The 24,083-nt window shown below is 29.4% G+C and overlaps 1 protein-coding gene across 3 annotated transcripts in view; it reads right to left on the bottom strand.

Annotated features, from left to right (window-relative positions):
- Nucleotides 1–24,083, bottom strand: part of LOC142324503 (uncharacterized) — a 985,220-nt gene that overhangs the window by 353,900 nt on the left and 607,237 nt on the right. For all 3 annotated transcript variants that reach the window (XM_075365329.1, XM_075365331.1, XM_075365330.1), the window contains exon 4: nucleotides 5,296–5,498. In XM_075365329.1, coding sequence (XP_075221444.1) covers nucleotides 5,296–5,498 — 203 coding nt within the window. The remainder of the gene's footprint in view (nucleotides 1–5,295; nucleotides 5,499–24,083) is intronic.

The raw sequence follows: 24,083 nt of genomic DNA on the forward strand, positions 1-24,083 counted from the left end.
TCATTTCATTTCTATTTCTCTCTCTCAGTATATATATATATATATATATATACCAATATTTGTAAAATACATACTTTATTTACGTTATGTATATACATAAATTTTACACATACGTAAAATAAAAGTCAAAATTTTCAACAGTTTTTTGCAGAACAATGTATGTATTCTATACACTGCCGATCTAAATGTTATGTAAATATAATGTAATAGGAAAGATAAAATATCCAAAAATTATTTTAAGAAACAAAAAATTGAATTAGAAAAAAATCAGTTTTATGGGTGGCAATAAGAGGAAAAATTCAAGGAAAGAATTAAAGTGAAAAGATAAATTTTAACCGAGTTAGAAGAGAACTGTTCTTTTTATATTAATCACTTAAGAAGATTAGAACAAGAAAAAAAAACTGAAAATATTGAATTGGTTTTATAAAATTGAAGAATTCAAAAGAAAAAGATGAACTTTTTCAGCAATAAAAAACGAGATATTGCATTTAGGTGATGTTACACTGATGAAAGGATTGGAATATGCAATAAATACAACAATGAATAAATAAAATTAAAAAAATAAATAGGAAATACTAGTAAATATTTTTGCTTAGTTGTATTATATGTACACATAATTCCTCATAATTATTTTTACTTAATCTGCGTTCGTTAATGAGATAAAAAACTAATTTTTCGTAAAGCAAGAATTACTAATTAGACTGATATGTTCTCCATTGTATATAATTATGTTTCTGTATATTAATTCAGAATTATTCCTTGAAAAATTCAGATTTAATTTCTTGGTCCTTGGATAAGGACCATAGTTGTCCCCCGTTGACCTTCCCCCAGTCTGTCAAACGATTTATATTACTTTTATTGCTGTACATACAAAAGTACAGCAATGTTTATTCCTGTCTATTTAAGTTTAGATAGTCCCCACCGAGAGAACCCACCGGGTTGGTCTACTGGTGAATGTGTCTTCCCAAATCAGCTGATTTGGAAGTCGAGAGTTCCAGCGTTTGAGTCCTACAAAAGTCAGTTATTCTTACACAGATTTGAATACTAGATTGTGGATACCGGTGTTCTTTGGTGGTTGGGTTTCAATTAACCATACATCTCAGGGAATGGTCGAACTGAAACTGTACAAGATTACATACACTTCATTTACACTCATACATATCATCCTCATTCATCCTCTGAGAATGGTAATTCATGATCTGAATGGTAATTACCGGAGGCTAAACAGGAAAGTCCACACCAAGAGCTTGCTGCAATTATAATTATTACATTACACTTTAGGAATCTTGTTCATATTTGTCTGATTACGTCATCGTCTGATTACCTCGTGTTGTAGTACGTTATCGTCATTTCGATTGTTTGATATTTATTTTTAAACTCACATCGATACATCGTTGTTATTTGAGCAGTGTTGTACTGTTATTGTCACCGTTATAGTTATAATTTGCCATCGTTATGGATTTTTTAACGGATGTGTTTGAATTGTCTGATTTATCAAGAGATGAAACATCTGTTTGTTTTGGGATTTTACAAGAATATAAACTGTATAAACAGGGGAACGACGTGGCATTAAATATTTCGAATGATCGAGATTGGTGGTAAAGCAAGAAAAGGCAGTACCGAGTGGGTATTCTAATGCGGCCCGATACTTGTTTGCACGGGTCTAAACTAAGCCTTGCTAAAATTTTACTATTTATTTATTCATAGAGCTATGATGACTTAAATATGATGACTTAAATGATGACTTAAATATCAACCATAAAATAGTTGTTGACTGTAGAAATTATATACAGGTAGTGTGCGCCGAGAAGTTTTTAAAATCAAATCGTTTAACTGGTGGTCTGACAATAAAGATCTTTATTCGTACGGAGGTAGAATAACGTCGGTAGAATTCCTCAGGATTAATGGATATTGAGGGCTACGCCATGAAACGGGACAGAATGTTTCATCTTCCCAGTAGATAATCGTTTTGCATTATGTTACTGCCGATTACAGTAGAACACATTGCAGCGGGTTCAATAATAATTTCTAATCAGTAGACTGCATGTAATGGTGTACGTAATTTGAGTAGGAATTACGTCTACAATACTGTGAAACATTATCGGAATTTTATTGATCCACTAACGGGAATCATACTTAAAAGAAAAAAATTGACCATTATGGGAAGTACCCAAAAATAAAATGCGCTGTAAATCGCACGTAGCATGAGAGTTTCTGGATAGCTACGTATGGGAATCCTTATGATAGAAAAAAGTGAAAACGGATAATCCTAATGTATTCAAGCAATTTTTGGAGATAAAAGGAATTAGATAAAAAGATTAAAGTTTCAGCTTTCATTAATTTATATTTAATCATTTCAATTTGCAAATTGTTTTACACAATTTTAACCAAGTTTTTTTTAGGTTTTAAGTGAAAAATAATAAACTAAGAATTAAAAAAAAACATTTCCTGAAATGCTAGTGTAATTTTTGGCCAGAAATACTCAAAAAATAAATGGTGGGTGGATAACGGAGGACAACTGAACAAGTAAAATTATCCCTACTTGAACTCAGTTACAAATTTAATTCTTTACACTCCGACCAAGTTAAAAGATGGCTGTTTCATAAGGCAGATTGGATGAGCTTCACAGCTAATACGATACTCCTTGAAACAACTGGAGTTATCGAAGCCGATGTGCTATAACGAACGCCAGATTTGACTAGGCATCAAGATATATTGATTATGATTACGCATCAAGAAACGTCCAGCCATAGAAAATCTAATTACCTTTAAAAAATATAGGGCGTATGCGAAAAGTCTTATGACCTATTCTAAAAAAACGATCCTGGCAGCAATACTTATCATCCATTAACAGAAACACGATTCCATCAGATGTTTGGAACAAAGTGAAGCGTACAAACTTTACTCCCATAACTTGCCTTCAATATGAAGATGAAGTTAGAGATACTCCAAACAAAATTGCAGTTACCAGTCAATCATTTCAAAGAAGCCAGCAAAACGGCTAACTAAGACAAATGTTTAACAACGCAAAAAAACTGAACTTGAGGGTCTGCTAAATTTCAGAACTGAAATGAATTGTTCATACAATGTACCATTAAAAGTAAAACTTGTGAAAGCGTTGGAGAAAACCGGCAACACAACTTCTGTTCCGGATGAAATTCATTATGTCAAGATCAGGCAGCTGAATACCACTGCAAAACATAGATTGTTAGAACTGTGTAATCAGATACGGCGGGATGGAATATACCCGCAGCAGTGGAAAAAAGCACATATTGTTCCAGTTCCGAAGAAAAGTAAACATTTGACGGATCTCAATAATTACCTACCTATTTCTTTATAATAATAATAGTTACCGTCCTATTTCTAGTCAGTTCAAGTTGTGTTTAAGGAATCTGTAAGTGAAGTAGTTTTTGTTTTTGTGTTTTATTTATTGTTTTATTTTAGTACCAGGGCTCTTTACACTCTGTATGTGTTATCAGTGTACTAATATATATGAGTGTTTAAATGTTCTTTGTTATTTAAGTACTTATAAATAAAATGTAAGGGTCCTTTACATCCTTACATATGACGAAGCTGGTGGTGATTTAAACCCATTTTAAAGAATGTAACGAGGGCTAATGACTGTAGAAGTCGATGCCCATATAAAAAAAAAAAAATCAATTAAGAATTTTCGATTAGTAATTTATTAAGAAGTGTTAGTGTTAATCTTCTTTTTTTTTAATTAGGAATTTTACTTGACCGGTGAATTGCAAGATATTAACGTTACCGATGGTCAGCCAAAAATTCAATAGAAAAAATTTAAAATACGTAATGTAATATGACTTCTAAATTAATGAAGTTAATATTATTGTTTGAGTGATTTATTTTATTTGCAAGTCACAAATAATTCGAGCAGTGTTTTTGGTTTGAATATTTATTTATAGTTTCTTCTTAATATAAAGGTTCAGTTGTAATCTTAAATTCAGTATGTAGATTTGAAATTAAAAAAAATTAATTAATTACTTTTGTAAAAGCGGTTTTGAAAATCGAAACAAATAAACTAAAAAATTAAAAAGTAATCTAATTTTCTAACCAAACTGAAACTTTTAAATTGATTTTTTTTTGTAATATTTTCTGGTAAGTAAAGTGAAAAATTTAATCTAAATTTTGCGTTTTCTTTAAAGCTTATAACACATATGCTTAATTAGCTTATTGATACGATAAATAGTCCGATATTATTGTCATTAAAATTTTTGACAAGTTTACTTAAAATAAAATCTCGTAAGTTTATTAATTAATTATTGAATAATAATAATTCATAATATTATAATTTTTGTTCAAATTGTGATTAATTCTCAAATCTTTAAATGAATGATCTTTCATAAGACAAAAAGTGCTGCCTTATAAGATAATTCGGGATGATTATATATTTATATATATATAAATATATTTCTAATATATATTTTTTATATTTCTAATATATAGAAACAATATACTTTTTACGACGAAATTCTTTCATCTGCTACTAAGGCAAAGTTTAGGATTAACCTTGATATATTTATTACTGTAATTAAAACACTTAAGATTAAATTCCTGTTCATTAATACGCGTTTCCTTAATATAGTTCAAATTAATACGACTATAGTCTGAAAATTAAGTCAAATGCAGAAAAAACCAAAAATTACATAATCATCAAAATAAATGTATTAGTTTAAGAAGATTTTTTTTAGCTCAAACTAATGCTCCCAGATATTAAAGTTATCCAAATAAAATATTATGAATCTGAAATAAACAAAAAATAAGAAAATAAGATTCACTAATCCTTAGAGATAAGCTTAAGGCTTAAGAACAAATTGTAAATTAAGATTCTCTCTCTACAGTACAACCTTTTTTACTAACATATACACATGCACAGCCACACAAACAATGATTTTTAAGAATATATTTCTGTCTTGAAAAAAAATGTGTTTCTTTACCTAGATTTTAATTCTGTGTAAATTTAAATACAACAGAATAAAATCCGAAAAGTTTACATGACTTGCTATATCAATTATTAATAATACGTATTTTATACATAATAAATGAATGAATTTTTTTTTTTCTAATTTAACTTTTGTGTTATAAGATAATAAGAAACCTGTAATACCATATAAATAAAATTATCATAAATTTCCTTTTTTGTCTATTTCTAATTTTTGTCTGTAGTAAATTTATAATAGTTATTTAAATTTTACACAAATTCTCCATCATATAATTAACACTATTATTTAAAAAAAATATATTTATAAAAATAAAAATATAAGAGAAGAAAATTACCTTTGGATCCAATCGGAGTGTAACTAGTAGCGCAAAATGTTTACGAAAATTAGCCGCCGGGAATGGTAATTCCGCTGCTGGTAACCACAGATATGAATTTGGTCTTAATCTCCATGCAGTTTCCCTTCCCGGTACTCTTGTCCACTGGGCACGTGATGGATGATAATATCTGCGATTTTCAACGTTTAGAGGAGATACGCTTCCTATCGGACAAATAAAATATCATTTTTAAAATGAAAATAAAACATTTAAAACGTTTTAAACAACTATGGTAATTCAAATATAACTAAGAATTCAACAAAAAAAAAAACTAGTAAAATTTTTTTTAAAAAAGAAAATTATTTCAGTAAAAATCAATACGGTTTCAAAAAAAAATTGAGTAAAGAGAAAGTAAAGCTGAGTTTTGAATTTCCATTTAAAGAGTGCTATTAATAATGGGGAAAAGGGTCCTCTTTTGCTTTTGATGTGGTTGGTCACAGTGTCTTGATTCTGGGCAACAGGAATAAGGGATAAACTTTTAATTAGTTTAAATACTATTTAGAAGGAAAACTCAGAAAGTCAAAGTGAATGCTAATTTGTTCTGTGCGTGAATAAGGGATTGCATACGCGCCTATAAGAGCTGATTAAAGAATATAATTATCGTCTTATTTCATATATATATTGAAAAAGGAAACTATTTTTTGTTGTTTTATATATACGTTTAAAAAATTTTAACCTACGTTTTTTATAAAAAAAAAACCTATGTTTATCAATAAATTTCAACATATTAGTGTACTTTTTATGGTAAAACACGTACGAGTATTTCTCGATGAAAGTAATCGGCGCATGGTGAATGCAACTTATTACTTTAGGCGATCGACCATTTTCCGTTCAGTATATACACTAAATTTAATTTTCATCTAGGTATAAATTTTGTTAAGAACGAAAAGAAAACGAATATAATTTCTTGGTGTAGAGAGGTACTAGAATAATGTACCCCATACTTTGCAAGTACACAGAAAGACATTTCCCTTTCATAAATTTAACGTGGCAACGACATTCAAAAGAGCGAATATGAAATATATTCATTTGTACAATTATTAAATACAAAAATAAATCATGTTAAGAGAAAGCTTTAAACCTGCTGTTAAGTATAATCTCCTGGTTAGCATTGAATAAGAATGTTAAATACATAGAATAACCACTTTCCTGATTTAAATTAATATCGTACTGGTTAAACGAAAATAGCCTTGTTTTGAGTTTTTTATATACGCCTACAAGCACAGTAAAATTAAAAAAAATATATTTATTTTTATTGAGAACACGTTTTAGTAAAGATAAAAATAATTCTGAATTTTTATGGATTAAAACTTTCTTTTAATAGAATAGTTATAAGTTTATTTTGTTATGGATGATAAAAAAACGTAGCCTTGTGGTTGGTTGGGAATGGAGTGAAAAACTGTTCAGAATTTTGATTGGCAACATAATTAATAAAATGTGATTGGTCTAAACATGTTGTATACCATAAAGCCAAGAATGTTTATTTATGTAATCAGTCAAAAAATTAGTTGTAATTGATGTTAGTTACGTAAATTGTAGTAGTAAAAAAAAAAAACAATTGTTACAATTTCCTAAATGTGGTTGTTTCCACCTAATCAGTTTTAAACATTTTTCTTCAAATTAGAGTTCAAACGCTTTTGAACTTTTTTTTTAAAAGAAAACGATAAAATCCCATAATATTTTGCTTTTTGAGAGTTAATGATGTTAAACGTATTATGTTAAAACTAAATGTATAATATAAATTAATAGAACGTGGTGAAAGTGAATTATGTAAATCAAAATTAGGAGGTCTATGTAGTTAATATACGCCATTCCAGTTAATATATAATAAAAAATAATTTCTTAAGCCATTAACACGTTCGCGACGTAGTGCGTCCGTACCGGGTGCACGAGTTCTTTTTTAAATGACATCGTGTACCTGTAGTGGTGCAATCAGCCTATTGGTAAAGACCGTCGTGCTCTCAACGGGGTATACGTTTTCACAGGTTTCTTATAGAACTTGTTTTTAGTCTTGCTATAGGTGTTTAAAATCATACAACGGCATATTAGAATTGTTATGAATAGAACTATATACCCGTGCGGGTGTACAACGCCCAGGAGTTATATATCATAACAAAGGCAAGGTTATATATCAAAGGTTATATATCATCACACGCAAAAAAAGTAAAAAAAAAAAAAAACATATGAGGAGTTTTATTTCTTTCAAATTATGCATATTTCATTTATATGTCATCAAATATAAACTGAAACATTAAAATGAAAATTTTCGGATTTTGTAAATATACGTGTAAATAACTACGGCAAATAGAAAACCTATGTGTTTTGGCAGCCGTCGCGAACGTGTAAAAGGAAAACATAACTAAGTAGTTTCTTTTATTTGTAAAAAATACAAAATTTCGTTTTTTGAAGTTACGTATATCTAACTACAAAATGAAAAGTTATTTATGTTATAAATTAGATAACAGACTATAGAAAAATATTTCCTGATAATTTAGGCTTGTAATAAAATTAATAAAGTTAACATATACGAGATGACAACCGCCCTATTCTGCTAAACTGTACATAGTCTGATTCGTGCCTTTTGAAACATGACAATGCCAGCAAAGTATGCACCGGAATGCAAATCTGGACTTACGTCTATCCAAATCTGTATTTTCATTAAAAGAAAAAAACTATGGTGGTTTCTGATTAGTCAATTACATTCACTCCCATGGATGGATAATAATTTGTGGTGTGATTGAATTTGCATATTGTACTGTAATTATAAGGTGGGATGACGTAAGTCTTCATAGGGGCCATTCATTACCTGAGTAGCGAATATATATAGAATGTTACAACTGTAAATAATTGGATATAATTTAACAAAAGATTTAGTTTCTATTTTAAATTAATAAGAGTAGACAGTTTAATAGGTTCGATAGTTCTATTTATTTATAACTTTATTATCTAATTTCTAAGTATCGCTATAGTGATTTCTAAGTATCACATATAACCCACCAGGTTGGGCTAATGGCGAATGCGTCTTCGCAAATCAGCTGCTTTCAAAGTCGAGAGTCCTATGCTTCAAATCCTAGTAAAGACAGTTACTTTTATACTGATTTGAATACTAGATCGTGGATGTCGGTGTTCTTTGGTGGTTGGGTTTCAATTAACCACACATCTCAGGAATGGTTGACCTGAGACTGTACAAGACTACACTTCACTTACACTCACACATATGATCCTCATTCTTCTTTGAAGTAATACCTGACAGTGATTCCCTGAGGCTAAATAGGGACGTAATCATAAACATAGGGAACATAACCAAATTTTATTTTAGAAACTAATTAAATTATTTGAATTTTAAAACTCAAAAATACTTTCATAAAATTGTTTCTCTCTAGGAATTTCTTTTTTTCTATCGAGCGAACGTTGTTTAGGTATTATGACTAAATAAACGGGATTTATTGCTTCAAGATTGTTCACATAAAATTTTTTTTGTGTGTGCAGCAAATCACTGGCTTTAAAACCTAGAACTTAGCACAGTTCGCGTTTACTTTTTATTTTGATTTAGTATTTTATTTTTATTGTCCATTATATGGACTGTATTTTATACGTTTGATAACCTGAGTCTTCAAAATCAAACCTTGACATTCATTTTTGTAACATCCGATTAATACAATCTTAACGCTAATTAAATAAAACTTTCTTTTCTCCTCCAAGCTTAATAAATTTTATGAAACAGTTTTATTTAAACGATACGAATGTTTATGAAATGGATTTTGCTGACAGTTTCTTAAATAGGTATAAAAATATCAATTTTCAGGCAAAACTGAAACTGAAAGAATATTATTTTATTTATTACTGGAAAAAAGTGCTTATATTCACCTGTTTTTGAGGAGTTATTTCAAATTCGAGGCAAAATAAAGAAACTTTATTTATATAATTAAATTAAGTTACTACGTATTTCATTTAAGCTGCTAAGTTTACACCTACAATGTATAATTAAATAATACGTAGGTAGGTATTTTAAAATATTATTACTACCAAATAATTAAAGTTCTTTGTTTATTCATTTCATTACAATCAAAATTTGATTAAAAAATTCATGTTTAATATAACTAAACAACAAATATTCCGTACTCACCCCAGGTCAGATACTGCAACGTAGAACTTTTTAATTACGGTAACATTTTTTAATATTGTCAATAGCGTTCTGAATTAAAAAGCTTGCTTTATTGAAGTGAATAGACAAAGGACTTTTGTATGTCGATAGTAATAACTCATTCTCTCATAAAATGTTCTGGAAACGTGTTCAAATAATAATAATAATAACATTCAATCGCTCCCATTAAATGTGTGTTTGCATGTTCACCTTTCAAATTGCTTATGCTAAACCCGTAACCATGACTAAAATTTGTTTCCGTGTGTAACGGTTTTTATCATTCGTTGGTGATGTGTCCCGATATTATCATCACTGGCTACTGAAAAAATAATAGAACCAGTAATAATTATTTTTGCCGATTTCTTCTTTTGTAAAATAAATTATCCTACGGAACGTTCATCACTTATTCGTCAGTTCGTTTGCCCTTCGCTCACGATTAACAACTATAGCGTAGAAGGATAATCTTTTTTGCATCATATTTCTAATTAATGCAGGATTTCTCTTGTTCTGATTTATACAAGTATATTATATTTAATTAGAAAAAAAATATTTATTGACTCTAAAGCCAATACCAGTAGATCCTTAATTGCTCTACCCGATAGTTTGTAATTACTTTAATTGTGTAACGAGAAGAAACTCTGTTTCAAAGCAGTATAAAGAAAATGTAACTAACCCTAATGTGATCAACTGCTTGATTAACCTTTTCAAGAGGGTGCTGGCCAACAGGCTTTACTAAGAGCTAAAGGCAACAGTAGTTACCTGCAGTTCGCCTTCCGTAACAGCAGGTCAGCTGTAGCTGTCATTTGTAGAGTTGTGACCACCGTTCGGAAGACCAGATAGGGCTTAAAGCTTAATGTTGTGAAATTTACATTTAACAGTGTTTGGTGGTGCAGATATTCTAAGTACTGGAAGGCTGTGAAATTGGTCTATACTTGAGGAGGAAAATCCAATGTTACTTCTCCAAAAGGTCAGCGATGGGTAGTTCCGCAATCGGAGAGGAGGATCAGGATGAATTACAGTGTTTCTCAGGGCTCAGTGTTGGAACCAACACTGAGGTTGGCCCTGTCCGTCACGCTTCCCACTGAGGCAGTCCTGACCACTTTTTCAACGACTTGGCATTCGTGATGGTGATAAATATTATTGTCTCGTGCGCAGGAGATCGGGATTTAGCGTTTGCTAGAGATGACCAAGTGATCATATTTTCGGGAAAGCGTTAGCTGATCCCAATTTAGTTTAGGGTTGGTACCAGGACAGTCCAATCTACCCCTTCAATGAAGTATCTTGGGTTGTAGACAGACAAGAACGCCACGTTTCAGAGACACGTAAGAAAATTGTCGTTTAAGGCTGAAAAAAATACAACCGTCATCGGTCGCTTAATGACCAACATCGGGGGTCACCGCACATCGAAATAGAGGGTTTCATCCCAGCTGGTGCTCTCGCAAGTTTTATACCGAGCATCAGTATGATACGTCTTGCTAGAAAGGGAGGCCCGTGCAATTCTTAGCTGGGTGCAGAGAACTGTCACCCTTCGGGTATGCTTCAGGTACAGGACATTCTCGGCTGATGCGCCGGTATATTGGCCGGACTTGCACCCTTTTATCATCTCGTCTGAAAGAGGGAGAAGATGTACAGAGAAATAGTTGAGGCGAATGGAACGGCATTGTTTGTTTACTGGTTGGCAGGAGAGATGGAATCAGTCGACGAAGATGGACCAACATACTGATCCATGATTTCCAGAGATGGCTTGACCGCAAACATGGAGAACTGGGGTACGATGTGACCCAGTTGCTTACTGATCACGGTGTTTTAAGACATATCTTTGCGCGCGGACGCTAAAACCATCCGCGGAATGAAATTATTGCGGGGAGGATGATATCGCAGAAAAACAGTATTATTGTGCGATCGGTTCCTGAAGGATAAGGAAGCATACCAGAGAGAATTCGGCGTGCTTACCTCAGAAAACCAGCACTGGAGCTATGCTGCAGACCAAGTGGACGTGGCACACTGTGGCATGATGTTGATTAAGATCATCCGAAGAAAGGAGACGGAAGAAGTGCGGGAACGAGTCATTCCTTCTGAATCTCCTTTAGGGCTGTCTCTCTTACGTAGAGCTTAACTTTAACCTTCCCGTAGGGCTAAGTTTTACTTGCATTAATCACACCTAAACTCCTATGGGGTGATTAAGGCAGGTGAAAATTAAAATAAAGCATAACTGTTCCAGGTTGGTAGATCAAAAATAAAAAATAAAACTATCTCTAAATGAGAAATAAATTACTGGAAAAAAATTATATAATTATAAAGTGGTATTCTTTTAGTGCCCTTTATATAAAATAACAATTTAAAATTCCTGACCGCAACTCTTGACCGACCATGGGGTCTTCCGTGCCTTGCTGTGTGGTAGGAGGAGGGTGGATGACCCTTACTGTCCTTACTAGGGCGACCCGGATACCCCAGAACACGCGGTGTTCTGGTGCCCGCAGTGGGTTGATTACCGCCAAGCTTGCTTGGCGATTACTGAACCGCTCAGCGTCGAGACCATCATTGCCATCATGTTGCGGAGCCCCAAGAGCTTTGACACCATCGCAGGGTTCGTGGCGAGGGTTCTTCAAGAAATTAATTTTTTGAATTTTGCTCTTGATTATGTACATATCGCCCGTCACTCTCAAGGATCGGGGGACTCAAGGATGAGGGACAGCCCTCTGCGGAGCTGCCGTTCGCACGTGTTTGCACGAGTGGGCGGTAGCGATGAAGCACGGGGCGACTCTCGCACCCCCGAGCGAAAAATACTGAGTCCCGGTGGGGATGCCCCACTCGGGGTGTCCTCGTTAGAGGCATTAGTATAAAGACCGAGTCCCGGCTCCCGGAGTGGGGGCCCAGGGACGGCATAGCCGAGCCTGGTGGATCCTGGTGGGTTTGAGGCGGGCGCAAAGTGAGATCCGACCGGCGGGGCGAGACGTGGAGGCCCGTTAGAGTAAAGCAGAAAAAAAAACATAACTTAAAAAGTGAGAATCACTAATAAGTTTTTATTAGATAATTATACATACAGCAGTTTATTTAATTATAATAATAAATTTAATTAAATAATATAAAATAATTAATAAGTTACAATTAAAGTTGAAATAAGTTTGCAGACGGGTACTGCAAAACAATATTAACAATATTATAACTTCTAATCATCAAAAGTAATTATTTAACCGATAATTACGAACTTTTTAATCATTTATAAATTTTAACCACACAATCTAAACGTCTGTTTACTTATGAAAATATATTTTTAACTATGAACAAATAACAAGCCCGACCGGGATTCGGATCAGAACCTTTCCGGATGAAAACAGAGACGCTGCCATGAAGGACATAAATATTTTTAATTTCTATAAGCGTTTAAAACTATTAAGTTTGTATTTATGAAAATAACTTGTCATACAAACTAAATATATAAATACAACATAACAACATAAATATTTTGTAGAAAAGGAGAAAGCAACACGAGTTAATAATATGGGTAACTAACAATTTTAAATACCTTAATAATATTATAACATCAGATGAAAGATATTCAGCTAGTAAAAAGATATAATTTTACAAGGTAATGACGAATTTTTTAAGGATGGAATAGAGTGGTTCAAGGAATACCCCTCTAAAACGAGAAAATATTTTATAAGAATTTTCAGATTGTGTGTCTGTACCTACGGATTAGATGTGTATATGCGGAACGTGTAAAAAATGCGTAAAAATGCGGAACGTAAGGAACTTTTGACTTTTAAAATGATGTGCGGAAAAAGAATACCGAAGCTTATTCGGATTGACGGGTAGTATCAAGAGTAGAGAAAATTATTAGCGTTAGTAAGAGGGGAAGCGGTTTGATTAGACATTTGTTATTGCTTTCAAGTTGGCTCACCACCTCGAAGAGAAAGATAAAGGGAATCGTGCGAGAAGAAGTCCAAGACAAAAAGTTTATGGAATAATATGCAGGTAGGAATATACAATGGAAAGAAGATACTTTGAAAATATGTAAAGATTAGATGTGGAATGTAAAAACTACTTACAGGAGGGAAAAGAATAAAAAGAGAACACAGTAATAAAATTTTTTTTTTTAAATCACTATTAATTCCTTGCTTCACGTAAACACACATGTACAGTAAACCTACAATCAAAATTCCACATATATATTTATATGAAATATATATATATATATATATATATACACATGTATATAATTTAATAATAATAATATTTCCTTACAGTTTTAGCTTTTGTTTACTTAACAACTTAATACAACATAACAAATCACTTTATTCACTTTAAAAAAATGTACATTTTTCTACTCATTTAAAGTGTAAAAAACGTAGGCAATATAAAAAATCAGAAGTTGGTAATACAGAAACTGGAAAATGCATCAGAGTTAAAATGGTAAGATGTATTTTGATGGAAGAAATGTGGTGGAAGTAAAGAAGTGGGCGAAAAGGAAAAAGTTGGGGTTGAGTTTTCGTTCATCTGACTAATAGTTTTAAATTTAAATTTTAAATTCTTTTCTTTGCGATGACATAAACATAACTGTGAAGTCTCTTTCTTATGAGCGACTTATTTTTCAACCATTGTATTAAAATATTTTTTTTAAGAAAACGTTAGATTGAATTTAATAAAATATTTTTTTTGGTAAATTTTGACATAAAAGTTTTATGCAATACAGAAAGCAGATTAATTAGTTTGTCATTTCTTATATTCCAGGCTTGTCTATTTTTTTTCGAAAAATATATATATATAATAATATATATATATTTTTCTATAATATATATTTTTTTTCAGATTTCAACCGTGCCTTAGGCACCTAAAATTCCATCATACGTATTATATTATTATTATACAAGCATCGTAGTTTATTAAAAAGCTATTCTCTTCCCCATTTCAATGATTATTCATTTAAGATATTTTTAAATCCTTATGTTTACTCAGTCTTCAGTTTATTAATTACATATTCTATGTCGTTCTTTAAAATCCTTTTTTGTGGTAACTGGTTCTCACATACATGTATACCTCTTCATCGTTCTGTTCTTTTCTGTAGTATAACTTTTTATAAAATTCAAAGATAATATTTAATATGTCCTCTTATCACTCTATATAGTATCATATTTTTTTGATCGCTATAATAACTGTTACATTCGTTAGAGTATTGATCGATAATAATAATTGGATGGATCACATTTTTTTTTTTTGGAGAGAACTAATAATTCTCTTTGACAGAATATTTGAGATTTTCTTTTAATATTAAAACTTATTAAATAAGCAAGTACTGTTTTCAATTCGATAGAAAAAATCTGGAAATATCATAAGGTAGACCATTTTTACAGTTTATTTTTGCATGCAATGATATCATTTCAAATCAGGTAAATTGCTACTTTATCTCGATAGCTCAGCTGTCCAATGCAATATAAAATTAATTTACCTTTACAAATTATCAGTTATTATTGAAATTTGATCTGTTCTTGAACTTTAAAATTTTCCACTAACAGCCTGTTTAGTTTTTTAACTAGAAAGATTATGTAGTTGATTATAGATCTCTGATTTCATTGTTTCTCGTTACTTCTGTCTTTACCTCTTTTTCACTCGTCTATCTTCTTCAGTATCTTTTTATTCAATCTTTAAATTGTAAAAACTTTTTTTTTAACGAACTTATATTCTCTCGGATACTCATAGTTAAGAGTCAATAAAAATTCCAAAAACGGGAAAGTTGCAAAAAAATAAAATTAATTTTCATCCATGAATTTAAAAACTTTTAAGAAAGAAAAGAGTCAAATAATATTGATAATTTGAGTTAATATTATGAAACACGAACATCCAACTTTAATTTTAATTCTGATCACAAAGTTAAGTTCAAAAATTATGCCATTTCCTTATAATTTTTAAATACTTTATGATTTTAAATAAAAATATATTATTTTGTTATCAGAATTATTTGTATAATTTAACAATTATATTAATAGAAAATCTACAGCAAAAATATTAAAAAAAAAAGAACTTTTTCCCAATTATTTTTTACGCGGAAGATGTAAATACAATATACTTTTAAATAAAAAAAAACAACTAATTATTGCATTTTAGTGAACATAATTAATTAATTATAATTATATACAATAATTATATCAATATAATTAATTAATTATATACAACTTGTCAATAACTAAATTTTGCAATAGTAAAATACTTTCATATGAGAGGGCAAATTACATCAACACACCCAATTATTATTACTGTACCTCTCAATCGTCATAATTAAATGCAATAAGCCGATTAAAATAATTATAAGCCTACTAAGAACAATATAATTCTCATTGAAGGAGTTATGAAGTAAAAGATTACTAATAAGTTCGAAAATTAGTAATTCCTGTGTTGCTAGCCATTTTGAAAGATATATTACAATAATAAAATTAAAGATATAACAAGATGAATTTTAAGAGTTCAGGCGTTGCGTATTATAATAATATACTCATAATATTCTAGCTGATATTTTATGCGAATTTATTCATTTCGATTAATTATGTGAAAAAAATAAGGGATTTGGAATGTATTTTGAGATATATTTAAATATTACCGACAAAATATATTTTATTTATAAAATATAATATGTTTCCAGTTAATTAAAAAAACAAATAACAAAAAAGGTGTATATGAACCATTCAAAGAAGTACACAGATTTCTTTGTAAAGGGATTTTTTTTCTTTATTATTGGGAAAAACCTTTGATGTGTGCCTTTAAATAAATCTGTACTATCATTACATGTGAAAGATTTTCTTAAAGAAAATTATTTTTAATTATGAAATGATCAATACTGTTAAACAGGAAAAACCCCGTTTTAATTTGTTTTTGTGTTTCTCCTCCTGTTCCCCTGGGCCGGCTCAAGAATAAAGTATTACTCAGCCCAGGGTAGTGTTCTTGCGACTATAATCAGCTCCCACCTACCGGCAGTACGTCCGGCATGGCAGGTCGACTTACCGATTCCGGATCTTTGCCTTATTCTCATCTTGCCTCTGTTTTTAACCGCTAAGGTCAGGGACACTGGGCCCGGCAATGCCGTTCCCGGCATTGCCGGGATTGCTCTTTATTTTTCCCTAAAGTAACTCCTCCCACTTTCATGTAATCCATTTCCTTTGCTCATATATCTTCAGCCACGAATCTCTCTGTTATCAGCCATTCCTCTTTATCTCAGAACATATTCTTTGTTGTAGTTTCCGGAGTAATCTCTTTTATGTCATATCTGCCATTTAGATCCTCCCAACGTGCACATTCGTTCTGCGGTCAAGAGGACACTCTTGACCGCGGTACATACAATTTGGGAGCTTCCTTCTTTTAACCTGTGTAAGTATACACCAAATCCTCCGTGACAGAAGAGGAATTGTGGCAGGTAGTACACTGGATCGCTGTTTTTCCTCCCTAGCCACGGTTCTAGCTCAAGAATAAGTTTCTTTGTCCACGCCCAAGGCGTACCAGTCGTAGCTGTCGTTTTAATCTTTGTTGTCTTATTTTGTACAATGTGTGTGGGCGCGTACTTTTCCTGTTTTTATTTATTGATTTATTTATAATAAATAATTAAAATTCATTCTTCTTAATAATGAAATCTGTATCAATAATATAGGATCACTATTGTAATTAATTTTATTATTTAATAGTATCCGAATTATTTATTTTTGTTTGACTGTTTGGTATACAAACGTTCATGCTTTCCAATACAATTCTAATAAAATATATTTTTATGACTTTTAAAAATTATTCTTTTAAATTATTCCATTATATAAATGCGTCCTTTTGTTTACATATTAAACATTTTTAGATAGCAGAAGAAACTAATTTTATGCAGATTTTCTGTGAGCCAATCATTGTGTGTAATTTTTCTGCATGCAATTACTTATAGTGTTCAAAAAGTGTTTTTGTTCCGTTTAATAATAAAACCATGTTTCTTCTTCTTTTGCGACATCAGATATTCGCAGTTATCATTAATTAAATTTATTAATAAATTTCCCCTTTTAGTTATAATTTAATGAAGAAATGATTTAATGATGTTATTTGAAAATAAAAATAAAGTAACTTTACGTAAATAAATTTATTAATGGAAATGAAAAAAAATTGGTACTTGCGTATTAACGCCACCGCTGCTGGAAAATGAGCCGATATAGAGTTGAACATAGATTCAAAACAGTCTCTTTATTAATTTTAATAAATGGTTATTTATATTTATTTATTTTATTAACCAAACTTAACCTACGCTCGCTTCACTCGCTAACCTTGACTAATTAACAGGAGTGTTTTGATTTATTTAAATAATAAATAATTTCAATAATTACTGAATTTATTAAATAAGTACTGAAAAAATTACGGTGTTAATTAGTCAAGGTTAGCGAGCGTAGGTTATGTTTGGTTAAATTATATTTATAAAATAAATAAATATAAATAACCATTTATTATAATTAATAAAGAGACTGTTCATTTTCCACCGAAATCCGATTGACTACTTTGTTTTTAAATAAAGCTGTAGCTGCAGTTGCGTTATACGTAAGTACCATAAAATTTAATAAAGCTTCGAATAGTTTTAATTTTTTATTACTTATACATTAATACCAATATGGAGAAGAAGAAAGAGTCGATGTAGAGAAACATCAGACGTAACATAATATTCACTAGTTAAAATTGAAACTTAATAATCACGTATAGAAAATTGTAGAATTTAATAGATAAAAAAAAAAAAAAACATCATTTATATTTTCTACAATATCAATTTTTTGATTTACGAACTCTTGGGTTAGTTTCAGCAAGAACAGTTCTAAGAAAATAAATGAAGTAGGGGCTTTGGATGTTATTAGTTAGATTTCACATAAAGACTTTACTTTTTGTGCCTTTTTCGTTCTCGGTGACTTATTTTAGTTTCCCTTTATACCTTCCTTTTTGTATGTGTGTGTTTTATATATACACACACACACACACACACACACATACAACATACATAAGTATAATAATTCTTTAGAAAGTATAATATAAAAGAGATACTTAGTCGGAGAAGAACTAGTGGGGCATAAGGTCGTTCTATTAACGGTAGGTCTTACCATTATCAATCAAATTAAAAAATGTTCTCCTGTCTCCTAGTATAAGACTTTTCATTTCATTCAGTTATCTTTTTTTTTATTAATTATGTTAAAAAAAACATTTTTATCAGATTTTTTTATTTATTTCGAATGAAAAAAAAAATTAATATATTCATATAATATATATATATGATTTATTTTACGCAATTCTCACCTAATCTTCATGAAATTCATATTTATTAAATCAGATTAATTGAATTGAAACTTGTAAATTTATATGAAAAAATACTTACCAATTTAAAAATTTAAACAATTTGTTGCGGAATTAAAAAAAAAAATCATAGTATAAAATATAAGATGTATAAAAAATGTATAATAAAAGTAGATTTTTTTTCATAGACTTTATTACACCAGTTTTCTTAGAACGAAAATCTCTATAAGTACTGATAATAAAATTTACGTATTTAGCAAGGTTATTGTACTTCAAAAGTAAAAAAAAAAGGTTTTTTGACATCGAAACTTTCTGTTTTACGACGGATATCATGAAAACTAAGGAAGATACAGTTCTGGGACCTGTTTTATTTGATTTTTTAAGGTAAAAATACATAAGAAATCTTCAAGTTTACCCCTTTTGTAATGCCAAAATAATTTCAGTATAACCTCTTTTCACCGGGGGAACTGAAATGCGGGCGAAATTTCCACTAGTCGTAACTCGATAACAAAGCTTGTTTGGACTTATGTATGAACTTTTTCTCTTTTTTCAATCTCTAGTATCAGTTCTTAAATTATTTCTGAGTAACCCTACCATATATATATATATATATATATATATATATATATATATATATAACCGAATTTCTTTGAACTGTTCCATGCAATCTGCTTACAATCTTCTAATAGAAAATTAATGAGCTTTAAACTGAAAATTGATAATTGATTTACTTTAATTTTATTAAAAGATAATGAAAAAATTTTATTCTTAGCAACAATTCAATAAAAAAAGTAATATTACAGTTGTACAGACGGTGTTTGGTTTGAGGTAATAAAATTTGAAATACAACTTCTTAATAAACATAACGAAGAATGATTTTTTATAATTTTGCGAAAATTGATTGTGTTAAAAAATACATACAAAAGTATGTAACTCTACATAACAGGGAAAATAAAAAAAATGAAAAAAGAATCTTAAAAACTATTATGAAAACTTCAACTTCAAAACTTTGAAAAATAAGTCGTATTTATCAACAATAGTAGTCTTACTGTTACAGGCCAGTCTAAGTTTCTATTTATTTACGTTACAAAATAACAATTTAATTTTTCTTAGTGTAAATATCATCCTACAGTCACAAATTCATGATAAAATTTCCTTCCTAGTAGTTCGGAAAATTCCTTCTAACATTAACCGGATATAAATATGGATTTGCTATAATGTGATCTGGTATGACGCTACATATTATGTAAATTCTATAATAATCATAGCAGCATTTTGTTCCTCCACATATGCGTGTTACAGTCTATGTACATTATAGTGAACATCTGTTACGGTACATGAATCACATTATGTTCTCGTAACTAGTATTTAAGATTGTGGGAATCTATGTAAGATTATTACTGTAATGCAATGTAAGATTACTCTTGTATGATATTATGTAAGATTGTGTAGTGCGCATGTGTGTGTGAATTTCGAAAATGTTTCTCGTAATAACTTTTAATTTATTATTCTACTTAACTAACATAATTGTATATGTTTTGGCTTAGGAAAAAATGGGGACAGTATTTACAAAAATGTAATTTTAAAATATCAATGTCCAAAATGATATTTCATAAACAGAGAAAAGAACCAATGCACAAAATTTATTAAAACTGAGAATATGTTTTGCGATAAACATCTGTGTGAATAAAATTGATACGAATTAAATAAAATAGCTGAATAGCAATATACAATAATAAAAAAAAACATTTGATTACAATAAGAGAGTTTTTTATTAACATGTACGCGTTTCGTTTTATCTATTAAGTAAAATTAGGGAATATTTATATAAGTTTTTTACAATAATCTTTTACAATAATTTTCTGTAATTTTATCTGTAATTTTTTATAATCTTTTCTTAAAAGATTATTAAAAATAAAAGTTCATCTAATACGTACAGAAAGTTAAACAAAGTATCATTATTTACGAATTACCAAATTAATTAATACATCTAAAAGTTTAGTTGTTTTTTAACTACCTGTAAACTAATGAAGTAAAGAAGATTTCCAATTAACTTTTAACTTTGATATATTGTAATTTGAATTATATGCTAAAAAAAATTAAATAAATTTTAAAATTACTTTTTTGTATTTTATAGCGAAAATGTATTACAGTAAAAAAATATGTCTGTCAGCAACTATAACTGAGAAAACATAAAATCTAATTAAGAACCAGCTCGTAATGCAAAACCGCAAAATATTCAGAACAAAAAAAAATTTAGTTGCAGAGAAATAAATAATCCAGTTGTAGCAGTGAATTAGTTTAATAGTTTATATTTAAATGTTGCTTCTAATTAAACTATAGTAGGTCTATAACTGAAATATATATATATATTTACACATATACAAGTATTTGTATATATGTCTATGTGTGTGCATTATTTACTAGGCGGTCAGATCTAGTCAGGGGGAGAGAGCTCCATGGACCCATGTTATGTTCGTTATACTAATGGTAGTGAGAATAATATTGATAAATAACAATTAAAGTATGCAGAGTCATCAAAATACCTGAAAAAAAAACTAAATTACAAAAGTATAATCACTGAAGTTCACAGACTTTTGACGAGAAAAATTCACAACCACCCCGAAGGGGTCTAGGATCTTGATCTATGGAAACAGATTTCTCAAAAACTACTGCAGATACGGTACTGTGACTTATATTATTCGATTTTTCATGTCAAAAACCATAATAAATCCCTATTTCTACCTCTTAATTAACGTCCTAAAAATTTCAGTACGATCTCATTTAACCGGGTTTGGGTGAAATCTGAGCGAAATCTTTCTCTATCAAACAAAATATTTTATGACATATGTTTATGTGAATTTCTCAATTATATATATATATATATATATATACACTTTTTTCTGCTGGTCGAGATAAAATCCCTGTTAGTATAATGAAACATGAATTGCACTTTATAGTCAAACTAATACTTCATGTAGCCATTGATTCCGTCAAACTCGTAATTAATTACATTTGTTTTAAAAGCGGCAATTTTAAGAAAAAAATTAAATACAAATCTATCTCACTAAACTCTGTTTTTTTTCTTCGGAAAAACACAATTAGATTTTCAATAGTTGTATCTGAAATAAATCTGTTTTTTTTTTATCTTTTTTTTTAATACTATAGGTTTGTAAAAGATAAAATCTGTGAGTTCGCTAGAGCTTTATTATTTATATAACGTGACTTATTGTTTACAAAATAGAAAATCTAAGTCAGTAAAACCTAATTTTCTAACCGATATCAAACGAACTGTAATAGAAAATAACAACGGAAAGGATTATATTCAGTATAGCGATTGACTTTCCATTAGGCGTAAGTCAGCTTGATTTTGAGTTAACTTGAGGTTATAATAAAAGTCAAGTTTTGATGACCGTGTAGATCCGTAAGTAATTTTAAAATAACAATTCTGTAGATAACAAATCGGTTCTCTTTTCTCATAAGTACAAAGTAATGTAATAGCACAGGTATAAGACGACATGGCCAGCACGATTAAGTGAAAAAGAATAATTAATGTTGTTGAAGGTAAAGTATATAATTTTTTCAATAATGCCAACATGTAGAAGATAAATTTGATAACATATTTAGATAACACTTTTTTATAAATTGAAATGGAAGAGTCATGAGGAGAATTAAACTGATCGCCTTACCGATTACTTTTCGCTTTGAATCTACTTAACAATATTATCAAATATTTAGGAGCTCTTAAAGTGTCTCACTGATACTTCATTGCTGTTTCACGTTGCGGGATTATTTCATTGATAAGGACCAATGGAAAATATGGGTATTATTTTATTTTAAAATCATCAATCTAATATAAAAAAAAATTAATAAGAATAATTCCAGGGGGGAAAAATGCGGAAATCTTTTCCTATGATTAATCTAGTAACCTTTTGAGATTTATTTTCTACAATCAGTAGTATTTTTATGCAAAAATATAGGCTAGTTTACATCCTATTTATAGGCTACCATATTATATTCATATACAATCAGATCTGTAAAGAATTTAGTTCTAAGAAATACAATTTTGTAGCATAAATAAGCTCCACATTATTTAGGACTTACCTCTTTGATATGATTTAAATATTCACAGCTCAAGGAACCCGCAAGCGTTAAAAATGCCAAAAGCTTATTATAGCATGAATATTCTTATAATTTAATGATTTCACTAATTGAAATAAACAAAAAGATTTCATTTCTTTAAAAAAAAAAAATGAAAAGAATTACTTGAAGTAAAAAATGAAAATGATTGCTTTACTTTTTAAAAAAAATATTCGTTTATCTTTGTATTTTATTTGTTTTTTTGTTTCTGAGATTAATATTTCATGTAAATTAAATCTCATTCAGTATTGAGTGATTTAATCTGTTAAATGAATAAAAGTTACTATTGTAACCTATTTGGCCTAGAAAAATTATTTTTATGCTTAATTTGGCCGGAAAAGTTATTCTAAATATTTTTTTATAAAGACCTTCCTGTGATCTTTTAGATGTTTACTTATTCATTTAAAAATTCTAAGCTTTAAAGTATTGTTATATATTAGCATAAATATTTATGTTATTATTTATTAAGAAGTTTTGGAAGAGTCATTTTTCCCTCTAGTTATTAAACCAATTTATGTCAAATAAATAAAATGAATTGGAAAATCTTCTTCACAAAGCCTTGACAAAAAATCTCTCAAGGAAATAAACTTCATCTCTAGAGTATAAATTATTGTTTGTTTTTTTTTATGTTACAACATACATTTTAAAAAGTAAAAATAAATATCTTTATGAAATCGGTCATATTATAAAATAATTAATTTTGTCAACCGAAACATTAATGTTTCAGATTTCTAAACTTTATAAAACGAAGAAGAAATCTAAATGGATAAATATATTAATATCTTTTTTAAAACGGTTTCTAAAACATGGATATGTTTTTATAATATCATCTGTTGTTATATTAAATAATATGTTACAGTCATATAATATGTTGTAATACAATTTGATGTTTTTATAATATAATCTGTTTCTAGGATTTCACTAATTAATGACTGATCATATAATAACAATGTTACCTAAATATAACAACTAAAAATTAAAATAATATGAAATAATATGCACTACTAATAAATAATACTACTCATAATGTGCAATATAGCAGAAAAAAAAGTTTAAACTCGTGTATCAAGAAATTAATATTGATAAATTGATGTACTCGTGTTTTTATTAAGTTTATAATTATAAAAATATTCTTAAAAACGTTAAGTGAAAATTTAAATACACTACTATGTCATATATA

The sequence above is a fragment of the Lycorma delicatula genome, chromosome 5 (genome assembly GCF_047948215.1).
Source record: "Lycorma delicatula isolate Av1 chromosome 5, ASM4794821v1, whole genome shotgun sequence".
In the NCBI taxonomy this organism is placed as follows: Eukaryota; Metazoa; Arthropoda; class Insecta; order Hemiptera; family Fulgoridae; genus Lycorma; species Lycorma delicatula.